The 20,430-nt window shown below is 35.7% G+C and overlaps 3 protein-coding genes across 4 annotated transcripts; 2 read left to right on the top strand and 1 right to left on the bottom strand.

Moving 5' to 3' along the window:
• Positions 1 to 6,947: 6,947 nt before the first annotated feature.
• Positions 6,948 to 10,161, top strand: LOC109205423 (protein transport protein SEC13 homolog B). Its single transcript, XM_019368134.1, has 2 exons — positions 6,948 to 7,037; positions 8,946 to 10,161. The coding sequence occupies exon 2, from the start codon at positions 8,978 to 8,980 to the stop codon at positions 9,884 to 9,886; it is 909 nt and encodes a 302-aa protein (XP_019223679.1). The 5' UTR covers positions 6,948 to 7,037; positions 8,946 to 8,977; the 3' UTR covers positions 9,887 to 10,161.
• A 1,101-nt stretch (positions 10,162 to 11,262) lies between these two features.
• Positions 11,263 to 16,653, top strand: LOC109205424 (E2F transcription factor-like E2FF). 2 transcript variants are annotated; one of them, XM_019368135.1, is made up of 11 exons: positions 11,263 to 11,515; positions 13,347 to 13,414; positions 13,529 to 13,581; positions 13,652 to 13,729; positions 13,837 to 13,893; positions 14,098 to 14,167; positions 14,331 to 14,398; positions 14,468 to 14,540; positions 14,630 to 14,691; positions 14,791 to 15,199; positions 15,988 to 16,653. In XM_019368135.1, the coding sequence occupies exons 1-11, from the start codon at positions 11,424 to 11,426 to the stop codon at positions 16,077 to 16,079; spliced, it is 1,122 nt and encodes a 373-aa protein (XP_019223680.1). In that variant the 5' UTR covers positions 11,263 to 11,423; the 3' UTR covers positions 16,080 to 16,653. The 2 variants fall into 2 exon arrangements, with proteins under 2 accessions (XP_019223680.1, XP_019223681.1); XM_019368136.1 differs by having other exon boundaries at positions 16,107 to 16,653.
• Positions 16,654 to 16,970: 317 nt separating this feature from the next.
• LOC109205425 lies at positions 16,971 to 19,976 on the bottom strand. The gene is made up of 3 exons (XM_019368137.1): positions 19,864 to 19,976; positions 19,643 to 19,731; positions 16,971 to 17,368 (listed from the first exon to the last, which is right to left on the bottom strand). Exons 1-3 carry the CDS (start codon positions 19,900 to 19,902, stop codon positions 17,221 to 17,223), a joined length of 276 nt encoding a protein of 91 aa, XP_019223682.1. The 5' UTR covers positions 19,903 to 19,976; the 3' UTR covers positions 16,971 to 17,220.
• Positions 19,977 to 20,430: the final 454 nt, after the last annotated feature.

Genomic DNA, 20,430 nt, shown 5'->3' on the forward strand with positions numbered 1-20,430 from the left:
TCCGCCATTTCCTCGAACGTTGATATTGCCTTAGCTGGTAGCTGAGAGTACCAGGTTAAAGCCCCTCCTGTCAACGTCTCGCCAAACTTCTTCAGCAGTACCGGCGGTACCTGTTCCTTTGATAGGTCGTTGCCCTTCACAGCGGTGACGTAGTGGATCAGATGATCCTCGGGATCAGTGGTTCCGTCATATACCCTCAAGTAGGGTGGCATCTTGAAGGTTTTTGGGGTGGAGTGAGGGGCAGCTTCTTCAGTGTATGGTTGTTCAACGAACCTTCCCACGTCGCGTTTTGGTAGCAACTTGGGGGCACCGGGGATCTTGTCGACCCTCTCCTGATGTTCCTTCATCTGATCGCGGAGCGCCTTGTTTTCATTTTCCATTTCTTCCATCTTCTTTAGGATGGCTGTTAGCGTTCCATCGTTGGTCTGTGTCTCGACGGGTTCGTTATTTGCTAGTGCAACTTCCGGTTCGCCCGCGGCAGCAGTGGTATCTACCGTTGGTGTACACCTGATGTTACTTTGTGGTGACCTCTCAACCAAGCCACTCAGAGTGCTTGTTAGCCATCTTTCCAGTAGCTTCTTGACCGCTGAGGGTGCTTCCGTAGCCGCAGATGTGGAGGCTCCCTTTTCGTGCAAGATCGTCAGATCTTCGGATGGGGAAGGTGAGATCTCCGCACCCGATGTGATACTAGGGGTTGCATTCAGGATGCCATCGTCACTGGCCTCGTTGAGAGGGCCAAGGAGATTGGTAGTGACACCCAATATAGCTTTTGATCTTGGGTTATTCTCAGTCATCTTTTGTGTTTATGTGGTTTAGAGAATGGTAGTTGGTTGTTCTCTAGGTGGATACTATGATTTTGATTCTCGAAATCCCCACAGACGGCGCCAAATTGTTTGGCTCAAAGGTTAGAAATATACTTTGTAAGCTAGAAAACAATCAAAAGTAAGAAAAGGGTAAATCGTAATCAAATATAATAAACCTAGAGATGCAAAGATGGTATTATTGTTGTAGATCTAGTATTGCAAAGTGATAATATGAACTTAACAAGATATTTTCGTTTGAGGTAGAGATAGAGAGAGAAAGACAGAAAAATGAGAGAGTTGTATTAGATCAGAATCCCCTTTTACAATGTGAAGGTCTCCTTTATATAATAAGAGACCTTCCTCGAAAGAATCAAAAAATTACAAAGACAGGTCACGTCTCCTAGTGAAGACACTGAGTCCTAAACGATGTCGCTTTTGTCCCCGTGACTGAGTCGTACCCGCTACGTTAGTCGGCGTACACTCACTGGGCGTACCCTCTGGCGTAGGGATGCTGACGATCAAATTTGACCTCATACAGTTACAAAACTTAGCTCAAAGTAATAATATAAAATAAGAAAATATACAAGAATGTAGGGAGCAAGAGAGGAGAGATTCTTATTTCTTCCATGTATTCAAGTGTATGCAATGTGATGTCCAAACCCTCTATTTCTAGGATGACATTGAGGTATACAAAGGGATATCATAAACATGGTATTAATTATTGAGATCATGGAGAAAGATCATGCGCAGGTTATGGAGGTGTGGGAGTTACAACTATAATGGTGAGAAGTAGTGGGAGTTATCTACTTAATGGAGAAGAGTAGTGGGAGTAACTTCTTTAGGAGTTATAGACATCCACTACAAGATAATATTTCATAACACTCCCCCTTGGATGTCTATAAATAATGTGCCTCGTTAAAACCTTACTAAGAAAAAACCCTGTGGGAAAAAATCTTAGTGAAGGAAAAAGTACACATATCTTGTAATACGCATTATTTGCTGCCTCATTAAAAACCTTGCAAGGAAAACCCATTGGGATAAAACCTTAGCTAAGGGAAAAAGAGCACAACGCGTATTTGCCTCCCCCTAATGAAAACATCACTTTTGTTTCTCAGAGACGACGAATTCCAAGCTTGTATAATAACTTCTCTAATATTGAGATCGACAATGCCTTGTGAAGAAGTTTGTCAAATTATCACTTGAACAAGTTTGCTGAACAACGATCATGTCTGAAATAGAACTTTGGTGAAATATGATTCATTTTGTCTCCTTCGATATATCCTTCTTTTAATTGAGATAAACAAATATCATCGCCTTCACTATTATTGGAATCTTTTCTTCAAAGAAAAGTCACACGTCCTCATATGTAAATAGATTGTTTGAACAACGAACTATGCCCTGCATTTGTATAACCAACAAAACCTTGACAATATTTGTTAGAATAAATAAATCTATATCAAGGGTTCCTTTTTGCAATATAATACTAATCATATTTTAATATCTCCATATAGCCTTTATACTTTCAGCTGTTGGGACTATTCGTCCAGCTTCATATTTTTCAGATGAAGTCAATTTTCATTGCATATTTTTCATTTGGCCAATCATTTATCTGTCCAAATTCCATGACAGATTTGAGCTCAAGATCCTCGTCAATATTAATAATATTAAGCGCTACATTATATTAACAACATCGTCGACGATCATTTTACATCGGTTCCATCATCACACAATACAGAAATAACTTATCGATCATTATTTTCAGGTACCTGAGCCTCTTCCATAAGGTCTTATAGATTGTTATGTCGTGGTGCTCTTCTAGAGCACTTGCCTCTTTATAATGACCATCTTGATCATTTGCTCCGCTCCTTCTTCAAGGAGTTTTATCTTTGGAACCAACGTGTCATGGACTCTGTCCATCTTAGACTTTATTTTAGTTGGAGCATTAACAGCTGAAATATGACATTTAGCTTTGGGTCAGCAGATGCCCCTAGCAATATTTTGCAACTGAATTACCACTTGAACTTCAAGTTCACATTTTCTTGTACGAGGATCTAGATGTACTCATAATAATTCATTCCACGTATCACTTTTTCAGCTGCCTATTTTCTCTCCCTAATGTTGGGATCACCAACATATTTTCCAACCTTCTTTGTGAACCCATATTTGTGCATTGTGGCAGCACAATTAAATCATATAGCACATCTATATTTCTAGATGAGAATATTTGGTTCCTGACCGTGAACCAATTGTGACAGGGAGAATTTATCATAACTTGTTGGCTAGATGCGTACAAGTGCTGTTGTATATTAAATAATACACCTCATACCAAATTTCTATTTGGGAGTTTTGTTCTCATAACCAATGGTTTAGCTATAATTGGAGGCATACAATTTCTGCTAAACCAACTTGGATTTAAACTAGTTATTAAGATAAATTATCATAATATATATTCTGGAACTGTGCTCTAATAATTTAAGCAAACAACCTTGCAAAAACCAAAGTGCAAGTTGATAACAAATGCACATGTGACCATACAATAGATGCATCTATTAAAATCATATAATAGTAAATGATCCACATGGCAGGTGACTGGGCCCATATATATATCACCTTCTATTCGTTCCAGAAATCAAGGGATTCAGTCCCAACCTTAACTGGTATATCATGAGAATAAGCAGCACAAGAGAATTCTTGAAGAATCTTCTATTTCTTCAATATATGCCAATGTGAATTCTCAATTAATTTTTGCATCAATAAACCGGGATGGCCAACCGGTCATGCCAACTGATATTTATTTCAGTAAATATTTAATTTACTATGGCATGTGATTTCATATCATGCTTATACATCTGTAGTACAAATAGAAGAAAAATCGGGTAACCTTCATATTTACCCGGTATGTTATAGTAATATGAAAATAATCGATCTTCCTTTCATTAATAGTCTCAATATGCCAACCACTTTGGCTAATACATTTGAAACTCAAAAAGTATCTTTTGAGACTTACTACCACCAATGCCATGAATATTTTATTTATTCGGTAGTAACAAATTTGCTCTTCTGGAGCTCTCAATAATTGTGCACTACAAGATCTTTTATAACACCATCCAAGTGGTGAATTTTTCCTCCACAGAGAAAATTATCTTATCATAATAATTGTCATGGTCAAAATCATCATAAGCAAAATCTTTTCTTGCTTTAATTTTGCCTTTAATAAGGTTTTATAAGGCATGACAAAATATTTTCGGCTTACCACATGTACACGACCAATGACATATTCGTGTAACCACATAGTAATGTTCATGATATTTCTTTCTCTCAAACCTCCCGTAGAGGTGAATTGTAGGAATTATTCAACCATGCATAAATATATTCTTGTGCATAATTTGTATCACATATATATTTTCACATTCACTTCAGGAATGAGTCTGCATTTACAATGCTTATTACAAGTCGCATTCTTTATAAAAAATGGACTATAATCGCCTGAGCGTGCCTCATATTTACAGACCATATTGATACACAATTCCTTCACCTTTGAAGGATTATTTTGAGAACCCTTATTGTTCTCCTCTTTATAATTACCATATAGATAACTATTATTGTTATGGTCTTTGGCACGCCCACGTTCATTAGTCAACCACTTGTCTTCATTTAGATTTATTATGCACCGCTATCACATTCACTTCAAGAATGGAGCAAATCAAGTGGGACAAACTTCATGCTTTTTCATGGAAAGTATATTATTTTTCTGTAGTCATTATTATATTATCACTATGGTGCATTGGGACTCAAACTCAATTTCTTACCCATATAAAGGCATGTTAGGCCATAATGCGTTGGAACTCGAATTCAACGTCTTTTCATCAACATAGTACGATGGGACTTGAACCCACCGTCTTACCCTCAATCTCCGGCATAATAGGCCAAAATTCACTAGGACCGCATTTGAGCCTTTAAAATATTATCACGTGCGGTGGTCATAAACTTCTTAAAATTTTGTAATGCTAATGACATCAAACGTCACAAGACTTATGGAAGGCATTGCCAGTCGACCAATTCATACTAAACCTTTGTGGAAGGCTTGTACAGACCTCAAGGAGGCCAAGCACTTTAATTTATATTACCACACAGGTCCTCTACCGCATCCTTCAATCCAAAAGCTCAAAAAACAGATTTTCCTATTTCCCTGCATAACTCAGAATATTAAATTGGAGAGCTCATAAGAAAAGAATAAATAACAAATCACTAGGCACCCCGAAAATAAAGGAAAACTTATATTCCCTTGATTTCACATGTAAAAGAAAGCAAGACACCATATTCCAACTAGAGAAACTTAAACCAAAATTACGGTCTAAAAACAATTATTGCAAGGCCCCACATATAAAACATGTCATAGAAGAATTTGCATAGATGCGAAATAATTATAGTGAAGTATATGCATATCTCATGTAAGCACTCCCATCGGTTAGCATTAATAGGAATAAAGATTAGTAAAATTTATAGAACATCTAAAAACCATAGATTCTCAAGTTTCACTACTAGTCATAGGTAGTTCCTATTTACATCTAATGGCCTGTTAATCATAAGCTTTGAAAAAAAAACTTCACATGATATACCAGTACAGATTCATGCATCAACAAGTACACATATTACACATAATTTAATGCAAAGATGAAAAGTTTAGAAATGGCGAAGAACGTATCTGTACACTAGAAGGAAGATGAGTTGCACATCTCAGCTTCCCTTTTCTTTCATGTGCTTATCAGAATATGATGATTGGCTTTCGATTGCAACCCTTTCTTATGTAGAACAAATTTTTAGACCTTTATAACTTAATTGATTAGAGACTCGTGCTGATAACGTGTTACAAAATTTAGCTCAAAGTAATAATATAAAACAAAAAAATATACAAGAATGTAGGGAGCAAGAGAGGAGAGATTCTTATTTCTTCCATGTATTCAATTGTGTACAATGTGATGTCCAAACCCTCTATTTTTAGGATGACATTGAGGTATACAAAGGGATATCATAAACATGGTATTAATTATTGAGATCATGGAGAAAGATCATGGGGAGGTTATGGAGGTGTGAGAGTTACAACTATAATGGTGAGAAGTAGCGGGAGTTATCTACTTAATGGAGAAGAGTAGTGGGAGTAACTTCTTTAGGAGTTATAGACATCCACTACAAGATAATATTTCATAACACATAGGAATTGTTATGCAGTATAAATTTATTACAAATGTTATATGAGAATTGCCTACTTTGAAGGTATTTTTTCTGCACGTACTTTTATCTCCATATTGCGAATTAATGTATTTATTTAATCTTATTTTATTATGCACAAATTAATACTACATCCATGTTGCTAACTTTTAATGTGAATTTAGTTAATATTTTAACTCAACAACTCATAGTTATATGGAATTATTTTTCGTATACGAATGCATCAGTCATATAAAAATTACATTTTCTAATCTCTCCAACAAAATATCCTACAACTATTTTATGCAGATTTTTACACTGCGTTTGGACATAAGAATTGTAAAATTCCAAAAATAGCGAAAAATTTTTTCAAACGAAAATGGTATTTGTAATTTTTAGAGTTGCGTTTGGACATAAATTTAGTAAGCATTTGGACATAAGAATTGTAAAATTCCAAAAAATGGTGAAATTTTTTTTCAATTGAAAATGGTATTTGAAATTTAGAGTTGTGTTTGGACATAAATTTCAGTTCGAGTTATTTTTGAAGTTTTGTCATTGATTTGAGTGAAAATTTTCAAAAATAGTTTTTTTGGAGTTTTTCAAATTTTTAAAAATTTCCAAAATGCATCTTCAAGTGAAAATTGAAAATTTTATGCACAAACGTATTTTGAAAAAAAGTAAACTTTTTTTGAAAAAAAGGAAAAAAAATTATATTAGAATGGGCTATTAGTTTGGGTTGTTTTTTGAAGTTTTGTGAGTGATTTGAGTGAAAATTTTGAAAAATAATTTTTTTAGAGATTTTCAAATTTTTTAAAATTTACAAAATGAATCTTCAATTAAAAATTGAAAATTGTATGAACAAACATTAAAAATTATTTTGGAAAAAGGAAAAAAGTAAAAATAAATAAAACCCATGGGAGTTGATTTGATGTAAGAGCATTTTAGAAGTAGAAACCACTTAAATATCATCTCTCTCCAGCTTTGAGGCGAAATAGCAGTTCTCCTCTCTATCGCGCTTGACTACAGGTAAAGCATTTCCCTTCACCCCACAATTTCATCTGGTTGCATTGAGATCTGTATATGATTATTCTTTCGCTATATCTCTGTGCTGTTCTAATTTTTCGCATTCGCTTTATTTGTTTTGGGTCGACCCTGTTTAAGATCCACGCGGAAATTCCAGATCTAGTTAGGCATGTATTTTTCGATTTGTTTTGATATTCTCAATTGACGTACTTTTACCCAAATATATCGTTTTTTACCTCTTCTGATCTTATGTGTGTATGTGTATTCTGGAATTCGGTGATCCGCGAATTCGGAAGCCCCTAATTTGTTCTCGGGAGCCGTTTGTTTGCCTCTCCCTGAGCAATTATTGTATCTTGGTGTTAATTGATTAAGTGCTTCTCTTTGAATGTTCTTTATAAATATATATGTTTTTTGAGATGGAATCATTATAAATATATATATCTATCTGTCTATATCGTTACCTGTCAGAGTACCGGTCTAGTTAGTACTGGCAAGACGAGATGCTCATGTAAGCCTAGAATTTAAGGGACGTCGGCATCTGCTGCAAAAAAATTGTCTTTAAATGTTGCCCTAGGATCATTCTCTTATGCCATTGTATTGTCCTCAGACAAAAGTACCTTTTTCTTCTTCTAGCATAGCTTGGGAAGCTATGGAAAATACTCCCCAATAGATCCAGCAGAACAGTTCAAAAATTGTGTGTTCTTAGTTTTCTATTTCTTTACTGTTAGAGGTTCAAATCAGTTGATGAACGCGTAGGTAGGTCTGAAGTAGGTTATGTGCTAGTAAGGAATTTTTCTGTGTGCTGTTAATTATATCTATGAACATACTTTTTTTTCACAATTCATGTGTATATAAACTTTGGTTGGAAGTCATCTCTAGAAAAAATGGCATGTTTATCTTTTCTGAACAGTAGTCGGTTTAGGGAAAGGACTTATGTGGAATACATAGTTATTTTGTTATTCAGGAGAATCCTGATGAATTTAGCTGATTTTTCACGGTAACATTAACTTTGATTGGATCAATGGTCATTTTAGTTTTTTCATCTATTATGAGTATTATGTTCAAAAGAATGCAGAAGCCAACTGTAATATTTATCATTGAAACCTCTTATCAAAAAGAAAATATTTATCATTGAAATTAGGAACCCTGATCAGGGCAGTTTAACTAATTATTGGTGAGAACAGCGTGAGATATAATGAGTTAGAGGAGAGGATTTGGATTTGACCTTTCGGACCCGTAGACTATTTACTACTCTAAGTAGTTGGTTTTAGTTTTTAAAGTGCTTTGCTGTGTACTTTTTTGCCTTGATGTATGTGTTGACTACTTAACAATCTCTTTTGACTATCTTAAAAGGGTCTTATAAGTTAAGCTGCAGTCCTTCCCCAAATAATTATCCATATCATGTATTGACATATCAGTTCATTGGATGCGTAATCTGATTTCTGTTCTGGTTAATCTGTTTTGAGTTAGGTTCTCTGCCTCCTCAAATTTACAGCTATTGCCTTTTAGTGACTTTTCACCTATGTAATCTTCCCACAACCCCTACCCTATCTTATTCAAAGTATAACATGTTCCGCGATAAACCATTTGTCTTTTCTTCATGCTGCCTGTGTTTGTGACGAATGAAGGCTTCTCCTTTATCTTCTTCTCTGGTATACTGAAATGAATAAGAAAGCTCTTATTTTCTATCTAAAAATTGGATTTGCAAATATTAACTCACCTGAATGTTTTATTTAAGATGTATATTTTAGTTTGTATAGTTGTTTGAGTTGCATTTCTGTTTTTAGGCTTTGTAACTGACTTTGGTTGAAGAATCTCTTATTTTTGTAGCCATATAAGGGTGGGGGAAGAGAACTCTCATTAAAATTTTATCTTTCTAACTGACATATATACTAAAATTGGATAATGCAGGAGCTTTGAGATATCAGTAGCGGCAAGGGAAAATGCCAGCACAGAAGATTGAAACTGGTCACAATGACATAGTTCATGATGTTACTATGGACTATTATGGAAAACGTGTGGCTACAGCATCTTCTGATACCACCATAAAAATAACTGGTGTGAGCAACAATGCTGCTTCACAACATCTTGCTACTTTGAGTGGTCATACTGGTCCTGTTTGGCAGGCTGCCTGGGCTCATCCCAAATTTGGCTCCATCCTTGCTTCCTGCTCCTACGATGGTAAGGTAATAATCTGGAAGGAAGGCAATCAGAATGAGTGGACACAAGCTCATGTTTTTAGTGACCACAAATCATCGGTTAACTCCATTTCATGGGCTCCTCATGAACTTGGGCTTTGCTTGGCTTGTGGTTCTTCAGATGGTAATATCTCAGTGCACACTGCTAGGTCAGATGGTGGTTGGGACACTACGAGAATTGACCAAGCTCATCCGGTTGGGGTAACATCAGTTTCATGGGCGCCATCAATGGCTCCTGGCGCTTTAGTTGGTTCAGGTGTGCTTGAACCTGTTCAAAAGCTGGCATCTGGTGGATGTGATAACACCGTGAAGGTTTGGAAGTTATATAATGGCATTTGGAAGATGGATTGCTTCCCTGCACTTCAGATGCACACTAACTGGGTGAGGGATGTAGCCTGGGCACCAAACTTGGGACTACCGAAGTCAACAATTGCTAGTGCTTCAGAGGATGGTACGGTTGTCATATGGACTGTGGCAAAGGAGGGAGATCAGTGGGAGGGCAAGGTTCTTAAAGACTTCAAGACTCCTGTTTGGAGGGTCTCATGGTCTCTAACTGGAAACTTGTTAGCAGTTGCCGCTGGGGATAACAATGTCACATTGTGGAAAGAAGCTGTTGATGGGGAGTGGCAACAGGCCTCCACTGTTGACCAATAGAAATGGAACTTGGAAGTAATAGAATTTAAGTTTGTGTTTTCTTTCTACCATTTAGACCTTTTTCCTAGCTGAGCGAGATAGCATTTTAATTGAGGACTCTTTATTTACTTTGATTTGATTCTTCTCTTTTATTCAGTATGCGTGACGATCAGTTTCACTTAAGCCAGGAGTTGAAATTGTATAAGCTCATATACATTTTTCTTGTCTGGCCTGTACTGTATTGCCCTTATCATGTTTCATTTTGAATACATTCCTCAAGTTATTTTTGTTCCTAATGCCCCTTGTTACCGTGAAATTGCCACTTTCCCTTCTCCCCAATTTAAATTATAAAAAATATGAAAACTCGAGAGAAAAGACTCGTACTTTCATCTTTCTTTACTAGTAGTAACACAACATGATATACTTGGGTTTGTCTGCATTGGATTATATTGGGAGTACCGTTAGAATTAACTAACGAAAATTTTATAGGTAACACTGAAAAGATCTAAGTTTAGAAAGGGGGGAAGGAGCGCAAAAGCATCTTTGGTACAGTTTTTTCCTGTACACTTCATATTTTAATCTAATAATATTACAGCAATATTTTTCCTGCCATCAATCTGTGCATTCTGTTTAAGGGTGTCCATTTTGACCTATAAAATTGTAATGCTCTCAAATAGCCAGACTTGGTCTAGGGGTCATTTGGTACGCTGGATAAGGTGGGATAAAATAGGATAAAATATAGGATTAAAAGTATAGTGTATTTGGTTGGTGGTATAAATTTATCCCAAAATAAATTTAAACCGTATAAATTAAATCTCAGAAGTAATCCTAAATATACCACCTTATCCCATCAAACTTTTGGGATTATTTTATCCCAACTCTCATGTGAGATAAATTAAATAATCCCGGATAATTTAGTCTAGGTACCAAAGGAATCCCTATCTTAATTCAAATAAATCAGCAAGTCAAACACTTAACCTATCTTAATTCCATTAAATCCACGTAAAATTTTGACTGGTTGGATCTATTTATTGATTTGACATATTTAAACTTTTCCAGATTGTAGTTTGGTGAGCTTGGCTTTATGGCTTATGACATGTTGCTCGATCTATCTTGAGATAAACAAAGGCTTGTTGACTCAGACGCGTTTTAATCCATTCATTTGACATTGTTAGATAATAATGAGAGAGTTTAAATTATATGTATGGTCAATGTAAAAAATTCTTATACTATCACGTTGTATTTATTCGTATAATAATTAATAATATTTTATTTTAAAGATTATAAATCTCACATTTTAAAGATATTTACATATAAATAGTCCTTAATCGGTTGAGTCACATGCTGGGCTACCCTTGTGTTTGAAGTGAAATAAGATAATTATATTATATCCTGAGATTAGAGTAAAATAATTAAGGAAAACTATTAATTGTAATTCCTAATGCCCGCGAAATCATTTCCCTCTTCCTTCAAGCTTTAGCGGTTTATCTCGGAACTATTCATTAGCCCTCTCATTTCAATTGATGCTCAACTTTTTTGAAAACAGGGAAACCTAGAAATGTCATCATCAGTCAATCCGGAAGAAGCCCAATGGAAAAACCCTAACATTTACAGCCGCAAGGAAAAATCCCTCGGTCTTCTTTGCTCCAAGTAATCTCTCTTCTTTCCTTTTCTATTTTTGTTGTATGCGTGAGATGCTTAGGTAAGTGTATCTACACTACAACGCGATCTTAGAATGAGACGATTATGTAAAATACATTGCAAGTATAGTAGTCGTGTAAGTGATAAATTGATGAGAGAATGTTGATCCCCGCGAGGATTATTATTAGGGTTTTAACTTAAATGATTGGACTATTTTGTTAATTTTGAGATATTGTATTATGGACGAGGAGCAGAATAATCTCAATATGGAAACCAAAGAGAACTCCCTAAGCAGACACGTGTACATTCGAGAAGAAACTCAGTGAGAACTTATGTTAGGAGATAGAATCATCGGATGCCCATCTAATTTAGAGTTTGAACAAATATGATTTTCACCTGAGATTCAACACCTTCTCTGTTTTATGTTATAAAAAACGTGGTGTCCGGACTAGCTCACGCGCACCTCGACTAATTCCACTGAAGAGATCACCTAGTATTTTTGCATGCGTTGTAGTCGAATGTGAGAGCTCATGGTTCTAAACCCACTTCATTGATCACTAGGCCACACCCTTTGGCTAACTGCCCTTCTCAGTTAAATTTGTTCATCTTAACATCACTAACCCCAATTGTCTCCTTCGACAAAGGCTTAAGATTAGCTTTATTAAAGATACAATAAGGTTTTGGAATGGCTTCCATGGGACATGTGATTCCTAAAATATCTAATTCTCTTTCCTATAGATTGGCTATCCCAATTATTCATACTATGGTGGCTCTCTTATGTTTAAAGCACTAATTATGTCTAATTGGAAGGCGATGAGATCCAGGTGTCTTAGGCCGTTCCATCTACTCTTTTGATGAAGTAATGCAAACGTGTGCACGACTAATTACAGTTGTTTCTCTTTGGTTAATTGCCTAAATCAGTTGAGTGTATAATTATTCTCGAATATAAAACTACCTAATCAATCTAAAGTATTTCTTCAGTCAATCCAAACTAAACATATTTGGCATAATGATGCTTCATAATGACTGATGTAAAACTTGGAAAATTTAATAAATAGAATCACCATGGAAGAAAATTGAATTCGAATTAATTACATCAACATTAGTTTCATACACTCCTAACTCAAAAAATCTACTCCATAAAGAATTAAACAAAACCAAGAGAAGTTTACTAGATATTATCATGATAATGAAAGTAAATTAATGGGAAGAAAAACACATGGATTTAGAATGAAGACTTGATCATTTCTTCTTTCGTCTTATCCTCTTTGGGAGCTTCCTAAAGGGTTTCTCTTCAACTTGAAGCTCTAAATATGGTCTATGACCTCCTTGAAGTCACTTTCTATTGGAACTTTCATGTCAAATTTAATAGAATGCAAGAAAGATGTTTCCTGTAGGACTTCTTGCAGCCTTAATATGTTGGAGGGACACAACAATGGTTTTCTAGCACTGCAGCTCTGAGCCACTATTTTGCAAATCTAGTAAATTGGCCATGTCTCTTTGTAGAATATCAAAATTTGAATTGGTTTATAGCGCTGGAATCTAGACTTAATGGGCTACCATTTTTCCAAAAATCATGGCTCAGCTCATTGGAATCTTTTCAATATCAATTGTTGAAGTTGAGAGATTATCTGGTATAATAATAGTATTTTTTTTTTTGCCAAAACTATTTTGTTTCCTTCCTCCCGCAAAATTAGATAGAGATGTATGGAAGAAACCAATGAAATGCCTTATAAAACATAGAAAAACTTAAGCCAAAAATCTGGATTTTATCAATATAAAAACAACGATATCATTTCTATCACTACTTTCTTGACCGGATAAGTTTTGTACTATTCAGTTTCTTGAAGCTGTGTGATCGGGAAGGAGTGGACTCCATTGGATTGGACAATGCTGCCGATCAATTAGGTCTTTGCCCTGTCTCTCAGCTTTCAATCCTCACATTATCTTTCCAACTGTGTCAAAACAGATATGCAGATTTCTTCTTGCATGTGTTCAAACAGAATCTTTTTGTGGTTGTAGGTGTCGAGAGGCGTCGCATTTATGATATTGTCAATATTTTGGAAAGTGTTGGGGTAATTCTTTATCTTTTCGTCTTCCTCTCATAAATCTATATGATTGAATGACTAAGGCAGTTTATTTCAGGTTTTGTCACGAAAAGCTAAGAATCAGTATAAATGGAATGGGTTTAGTGCAATTCCTAAAGCTGTAGATTTGCTTAAGGTAGTTTTCTTTCTGATAAGTAGATGTGTGTAATGTAGTTGGTATCCATTTTCCTTGTCTCATATGGACGTTTCCCGGGAATTTGATATTTTTTGCTTATTTTGTAGAAAGAAGGACTAAAAGATCAGTCCGCTGTCTCCTCCACTAGCCACAGTGTTGCAAATGTATGTACACCATTCTTCTTTCACCCTTCCCCACACCAAGGCATCTATATAGGGTGATTTGAGTGGGACTGTTAGCAGTAATAGGGTTGAGTAATAGCTCAGTTATAGATACTCTCCAATTAGTTCACTCAATTAGTTATTTATTTTCTCAGTGATTGCATCGTCTTCTTATCATGATATAACACCGCGGACTTCTTCTACTAGGTAATAGCTTGTAATCATTCAGATCTCAAGGAAAAAGGGCAAGACAAGACTTCTGGATCACATAAAATTGGTGAGTTTCTTATCTGTATGTGTGATGGTTGTGATTTTTGAATGCGTTCAATTCTTGATTTTTTTTCCAGTTGAGGGTATTATTCTAATATTCTGAAGAACTGCTGGATATCCTATATCACATTCGGTATTTAGTGAGACTAACTTGATGTCTGATTGTGTAGACAACCGGAAGGAGAAGTCTTTGATGATTCTTGCCCAAAATTTTGTAAAGCTTTTCCACTGTTCTGATGTAAGTGGAGCACATAGATCTTCTGACCAGTTGCCAACTATAAGTCAGCTAATGCCTTACCTTCTTTAGGTTGACTTGATCTCTCTTGATAAGGCTGCATCAGCTTTGCTTGGTGATATGCACGATCCCATGGCTATGAAGAGTAATTCATGTTCTTGTTATGTTGCTATCTTTAACTTATGGTGAAAAACTTGATGGAAAAGTTGTTACTCTCTCATGAATATTTTGCAGCTAAGACCAGACGCTTGTATGACATTGCAAATGTTTTTGTGTCCATGAATCTCATTGAGAAGGTTGGTTATTGAATTTGACTGATCAGTAACTGAATATTCTCAAAATAGTGAAGTAGAGAATTATTTCTTTTGATATTGATCTTTGCAATTCATATGTAGATACGTAGTCCAGATAATGGAAAACCAGCATTTAAGTGGATAGCCTGGAAAGAAAATCCTAGGACTGGGTCCCCTGCAGCTTCTAAATCAGATGATTCAAAGAGGAGAACATTTGGGGCAGAGATCACAAATACAACTTCAAAAAGATGCAGGGCTGATTCTTCATCTGATCTAGTGTCAAATGGGCAGGTAAAGAGGTTGAAAGTTGCAAAAGATGATGAATTGAAAGATAAAAATCAGGAGATGTCAACAGAGCGGCTTAATGGACATGGTACAATGGAGTTTGTATTTGGTCCTTTTGGTCCAGCAAGTCTGCCCAAAGCAGGAGTTTCTGGAAAAGAAAATTTGAAACAGACTCAGAATTGGGAGGACCTGGCTTCTACATATCGCCCTCAGTATCAGAATAAGGGTACTTTCTAAAATCTCATTTGGAAAAGTTAAAGCACCTATTATTCTACCCATTCCAAGTGAGTAGGGGAGGAGGGGTGACACCTATTTTGGTCTATATTCTCATATATGTTGGCCCAGAAGTTAACTCAGTCCATATCAAGGCAGGGTCTTGGGTTTGATCCTGTTTCTGCTCCCCTCTCCCCTACTTCTCCTCTTGAACGAAAGGAGAAAAAAAAAGAGAACGGAAAAAATTATTCATACACTTAGGCATGCCACTTTTACTGTTTTTGGCCTCTTTTCTGAAAAAAAAACCCTGTCTTTAACATCTTAATCCACGAGATATTTAGAACTAGCAGCTAATCATTAAAGATTTTTAGTAAGTAGACTTCATAATGTTGGGGAACGTATAAGAAATGCCACAAACAAAGAGAAGAAACAAGAAAATGCTACCTTTTATCACTAAGGCTTTTGCTTTTCTGAAGATTAATCTCCAATTTGCTTGATGCTCTTTTTCTTGTCTTATATTGTATACTTACCAATTATTTAATTAGCATGATAATTTTGTACGCCCGACAGTCTATAGCATGCTCTTGAAAAGATTTCTAGGTGTCAACTGCTTCTGCCATTTTTAAAACTACTTATGAAAGACTACATTTCTCAAATTTATTTTATCCAATTTCTAGCACCCAATTTAGCTCCTACTAGAGTAAAATGTGATTTTTTGTTTATGTGAACCTGTGTTTATATCCCATGTAGTTATTGCCTTAATGAAGAGGTTGAAATGTTTCCATTTGCCAAATTTTACAGCTGCAAGTGAGCTTTTTGCTCATTATGTTGAGGCATGGGAGTCGTGGCAGGTTGAAGCTGCCAATGAGCTGCACAAACAACATCTAAATTAATGCAATCTTGGATCTCTTTTATTTCAGGTGGCATCGAACACATTCAGCAGGAATATATCTGATGCTGTTACTCTCAGTTTTTCTTGAGAGATTAGTGGTTATTGGTTGAATATCTCCTCGATACATCTATCAGTCGAGTATGCGGCTATTATCAGTTTGTGATATCCACACCCTGATGCTAGTTCTGTGCGGTACTATTGTAGTTCCCAGTTTTATCTGGATGAGTTTCCACTTGCAAGGGCTCGAGCTTACTAGGTTGTAAAAGACAAATACCTGCTACCATTGATGATGTATGTGTTCAAGTTCCCTCACTCCTATTCAAACCTCTTGAAGCTTTCCAAACTGAAGTTGATACTTCTATTTAAATTTCATTGAGCCAAGTCGACTGTGTTGTAAATAGTATGCAGATATCTTAAATCTTTGCTTGTCATCTCACTTTGGAAGGAATGTACATCAGCAATTGAAATTTTTTGCATTTCATTCCAAAAGTGGAAGCCAGAAAAACTGTTTCTTCTGACAATATGCACTATGTTGGCCAACTTGTATTTGATATGGAGATTCAAGTTAAGACGGATTTGCCAAGAGTCATTCTTGAGCTTAAACGAGCTTCTCATACATGCACATTTTGCAGAATGGGTATACCTTTCAAGTTACATTATTTGCAACCTTAAGTGAGTTTGACGGACTCTCAAGCCCTGGTTACCCTAGTTAAGTGGGGACGAGTTGAAGGTTCGTGATCTTGATCATATTTCTAGATATACTTATTTTCAAGCACACATTACGTTTATTCATTCAATATATAGACTTGTGGTCATTTTAAATTTATCCCAAGTGCTTCATTTGAACTCTTGATGCGGTAACTGGTAGCACTTTGATCAACAGCAGCATGTCTACAGAGCAAAATCCAAAATAATGCTATTCATTCATGATAGGAAATCAACAATTTTCCAGAAATATAAAAACAACCGATAAATAGTATATGTAAAGATGTACCCTGTTAAAAGGGAGGAACTTGTATATGAAATTACATTTATTTTTCTTTCAATATTTTTAGGCCCAAAACAGGCTATAAAAATGCATTTCAAGTCTATCTTTTTCAATGGAAAAGACAAAGAATAATGATGTTAATCCATGTCAAACTTCACTTTGGATCGCTAAAGAAGCCGTTGATATTTGGCATAATCTCTGGAGACTTGTTTCGAACAAACTTCCTAAGAGCATGCTCAGCATATTTCTCCCCTTCTGAAAAATTGTCCAGCACCCCTGCTGCCCGGTTTTCCTTTGTCACCCTGAATTTTTTGCAAACACGAAGATATCAGTTAAACTATGTACCGACTGTTAAATGAAAAATTAATGCTTTTTTTCACTGTTAACTTTCTTTTTTGTTGGGGGGTTTGTAGTAACAGAGCTACATGTCGGTAGAGGGTTCAATTGAATAGGGATGGCAATTGGGGCGGGGCGGGGCAGGGCAAACAGTAAACGGGGCAGGGCAGGGAAATATGTAAATGGGGTAGGGCAGGGCAGGGCAGGGCAAAACTACATTTTTGAAAAATTTTAATGGGGCAGGGCAGGTTGTAGGTCAGCCCCTTGCTTACTTTATTGTCCATGTCTTCTTTTCTTTCATAAATTGATATTGAAGTAGCTAGAGGATGTCACAGACACAAATTTGGGATAATACCTTTAAAGGATAGTAGAATTTTCTACGTATTGATGAATGTGTCATGAAAGCTACAATTAAAGAAATAGACAATCCAAAGTATACATAATAATATGCGTTATCTTGAGAGTGAGAGAAGCCATGTGTTGTATGATTTTCAACCGTGACATTTACTAAATGCCAACTTTAATTGTTCGCAATTTATAATTCGTGATAATATTTTAAAAAGAATGCCGAAGTCCCTTCTTAATTGTCAATATTTATAAAGACAAACATCCATATATGAATACACGTAAAATTTCAGTACTTCAATACCTGTTAAGAATTATGTATCTTCTCATAGTTAATCTTCGAAGATGATGGTTTAAAATCAAATAGCACGTAAATCTTCGAAGATGATATTCTTTTTTTTTTATTTGCCAAAGTGGATGTAAAATATGGTATTTATATAAATATATGGGTAAGACAAAGTATTTACTGGGAAATGGGAAAAAAAAATGAATCTAAACGGGGCAGGGCGGGGCAGGACTTAATAGGGCAGGGCAGGGCAAAATTTGGAACAAGGCTAAACGGGGCAGGTCAGGTCAGGTCAAAATCTTAGTGGGTCAATGGTTGCCCTACCCCGCCCTGCCCCAATTGTCATCCCTAATTGAATCCCCTAATTGAATCCTCTATATCGAAAAACAGTACTGTGCAAATAGGGTAAAAATATTCTAAAAAATAGATAAATTGGGAATCGCCTAAGCCTTGACACAAGAGAAGCTTCCAAAAAGTGGCTCAAAAATTAATTTACGCTACGTTCTAATCTCAGGTGTGACATTCATACTTTTTATTGTCTCATTCACTGTATTCCAGACTCTGCCACCGTGCCACGGGTAGAAAGATGCAATCAAGTACAACACAACTTAAAGTTGGGTACTTTTCATAGCGTAGTTGAGATTATACCAGTTGATCAACAGATTTAATTTCTACTACCAACAAACAAAAAAATCGAACCAAAAAGGCAATATCCATTGAGAAGACCAATTTTACCAGGTTTTCCTACTTCCTTTTCAAGGTCTTACAAAAGAGAGATTTGTAACCTCAATTGATGCTCTACAAGTCATACTAGTTACATTCAAGAGCCTTTCCTTATTATAGTATAGTCGAAAATTGTCCAAGACACTAAAGCTAAGAACGTTTCATTTGCCTCCAGATCCTCACTACTCAGGTAATCTACATCGGGGCGGATCTAGTGTATCACGTTGGGCTATTTTGGTACAAGGGATAAGGAATTAATCCCGGGATTAAACTTGAGAAGAGTTTATCCTACGTTTAGTTGGAATAAAATCGCGGTATAACTAATCCCGGGATAACTTGCTATTTTTATCCCTACGGGAGAGTGGGATAATAATCCCAGAATAACTAATCCCGGGATTATTAATCCTGGGATAACTTGTTTCCCAACCAAACAACCCCTTATGGGTTAATTTAAAAACCAATAACTTTGGCTCGGGCACTGTATTAGAGTTTGTTTAAGAAGCCACTAAATAAATACAAATAATAAATCTTGAACCCAGTAAATCAAATCCCGAATCCCCAAATTGATCACTCAACTAAGTCTGAACTCTAAGCTATTTGGATGCCGGGTCATACGAACTCTCTATATTCATGTGTGATCTAACCAGGCGGACCTAATTTATTCCAATACTACTAAATAACTCCAACACTGACATAGAAATCTTTGAACAGATCAAAAAGAGTCTAGCAAACACTGGATCTAAACTGAAAATTTATCAATCATACTCTTTATTTATTTATTTATTTTTTTAAAAAAGTACATGTATCCAATTGAGGTTGGATTAATCATATATACCACAAATTAGACAAGGCATAAACAAATGTGAAAAGATGCTAGAAGCCATACCTGACTTCAGGGTTGCCGCAGATATTACGAACCAATTGCATTCCACAGATTCCTACAGCAACGCCTACGGCTGCAAAAAGTGGATACACCTGTACCACCATAAAAATAGCATCTTCAGTAATTCAGATCTAAGTCCCCAAATTGATCCATAAACAAAATCGCCAATTTTCAGGGCAAGTGAAAAAGAAAAATCAAATATTTGTAAGGAGAAAAAAACAGACCTCGGGCCTCAGCCAACGGTTAAGGGTGGAGGAAGCCATAGAAAAACGGGGAAGCGGAAGAGACGCTAACTTTACAGAAGACTATTTAGATGATGACCTAAACCTGTTATTTTGGTCCTCCCCCGTATTTATATTCTCTCGAAGGACTTCCTCATTGGCTGATTTATTTCAATTTACGAAAGGCCCATTAACTTTTAACATAATGAGCTGTAATTTGGATGGAAAAAAAAGGGAAATGACATTGTATCTCAAAATAATAGCCGAAAAAATATATATATTTTTTTTATATATACATCCAATATGTTATATACAAAATTATTATAAATTTATATGCGTTTTTGGCTATCAAATGTAAATAATTTCTGGTACGGGCTAAAAATGAAAAAAAACCCCAAAAAACTGTAATTTGGTTTTTTTTTGTTTTTTTATCTGAACTTGAAAGTTTCTAAAAATGGTCATAGTTAAAATCGTTCATTGTGTAAATCAAATAAAACGAATGATAAGTGGTTCTAGCAATTAAATAAAAAGAAATGCGCCTCTAACAACAAAAGCGTTGATAAATATTAT

The sequence above is a fragment of the Nicotiana attenuata genome, unplaced genomic scaffold (assembly GCF_001879085.1).
Source record: "Nicotiana attenuata strain UT unplaced genomic scaffold, NIATTr2, whole genome shotgun sequence".
Classification (NCBI taxonomy): Eukaryota; Viridiplantae; Streptophyta; class Magnoliopsida; order Solanales; family Solanaceae; genus Nicotiana; species Nicotiana attenuata.

Coding starts and splice junctions, on each gene's coding strand:
- LOC109205424 (XM_019368135.1), top strand. CDS start 11,424: ATGTCATCATCAGTCAATCCGGAAGAAGCCCAATGGAAAAACCCTAAC. Junction 11,516..13,346: donor CTCGGTCTTCTTTGCTCCAA/GTAATCTCTCTT, acceptor TGTACTATTCAG/TTTCTTGAAGCTGTGTGATC. Junction 14,541..14,629: donor CGATCCCATGGCTATGAAGA/GTAATTCATGTT, acceptor AATATTTTGCAG/CTAAGACCAGACGCTTGTAT.
- LOC109205425 (XM_019368137.1), bottom strand. CDS start 19,902: ATGGCTTCCTCCACCCTTAACCGTTGGCTGAGGCCCGAG. Junction 19,732..19,863: donor ACCGTTGGCTGAGGCCCGAG/GTCTGTTTTTTT, acceptor ATGGTGGTACAG/GTGTATCCACTTTTTGCAGC. Junction 17,369..19,642: donor TGCGGCAACCCTGAAGTCAG/GTATGGCTTCTA, acceptor CAAAAAATTCAG/GGTGACAAAGGAAAACCGGG.
- LOC109205423 (XM_019368134.1), top strand. CDS start 8,978: ATGCCAGCACAGAAGATTGAAACTGGTCACAATGACATAGTTCATGAT.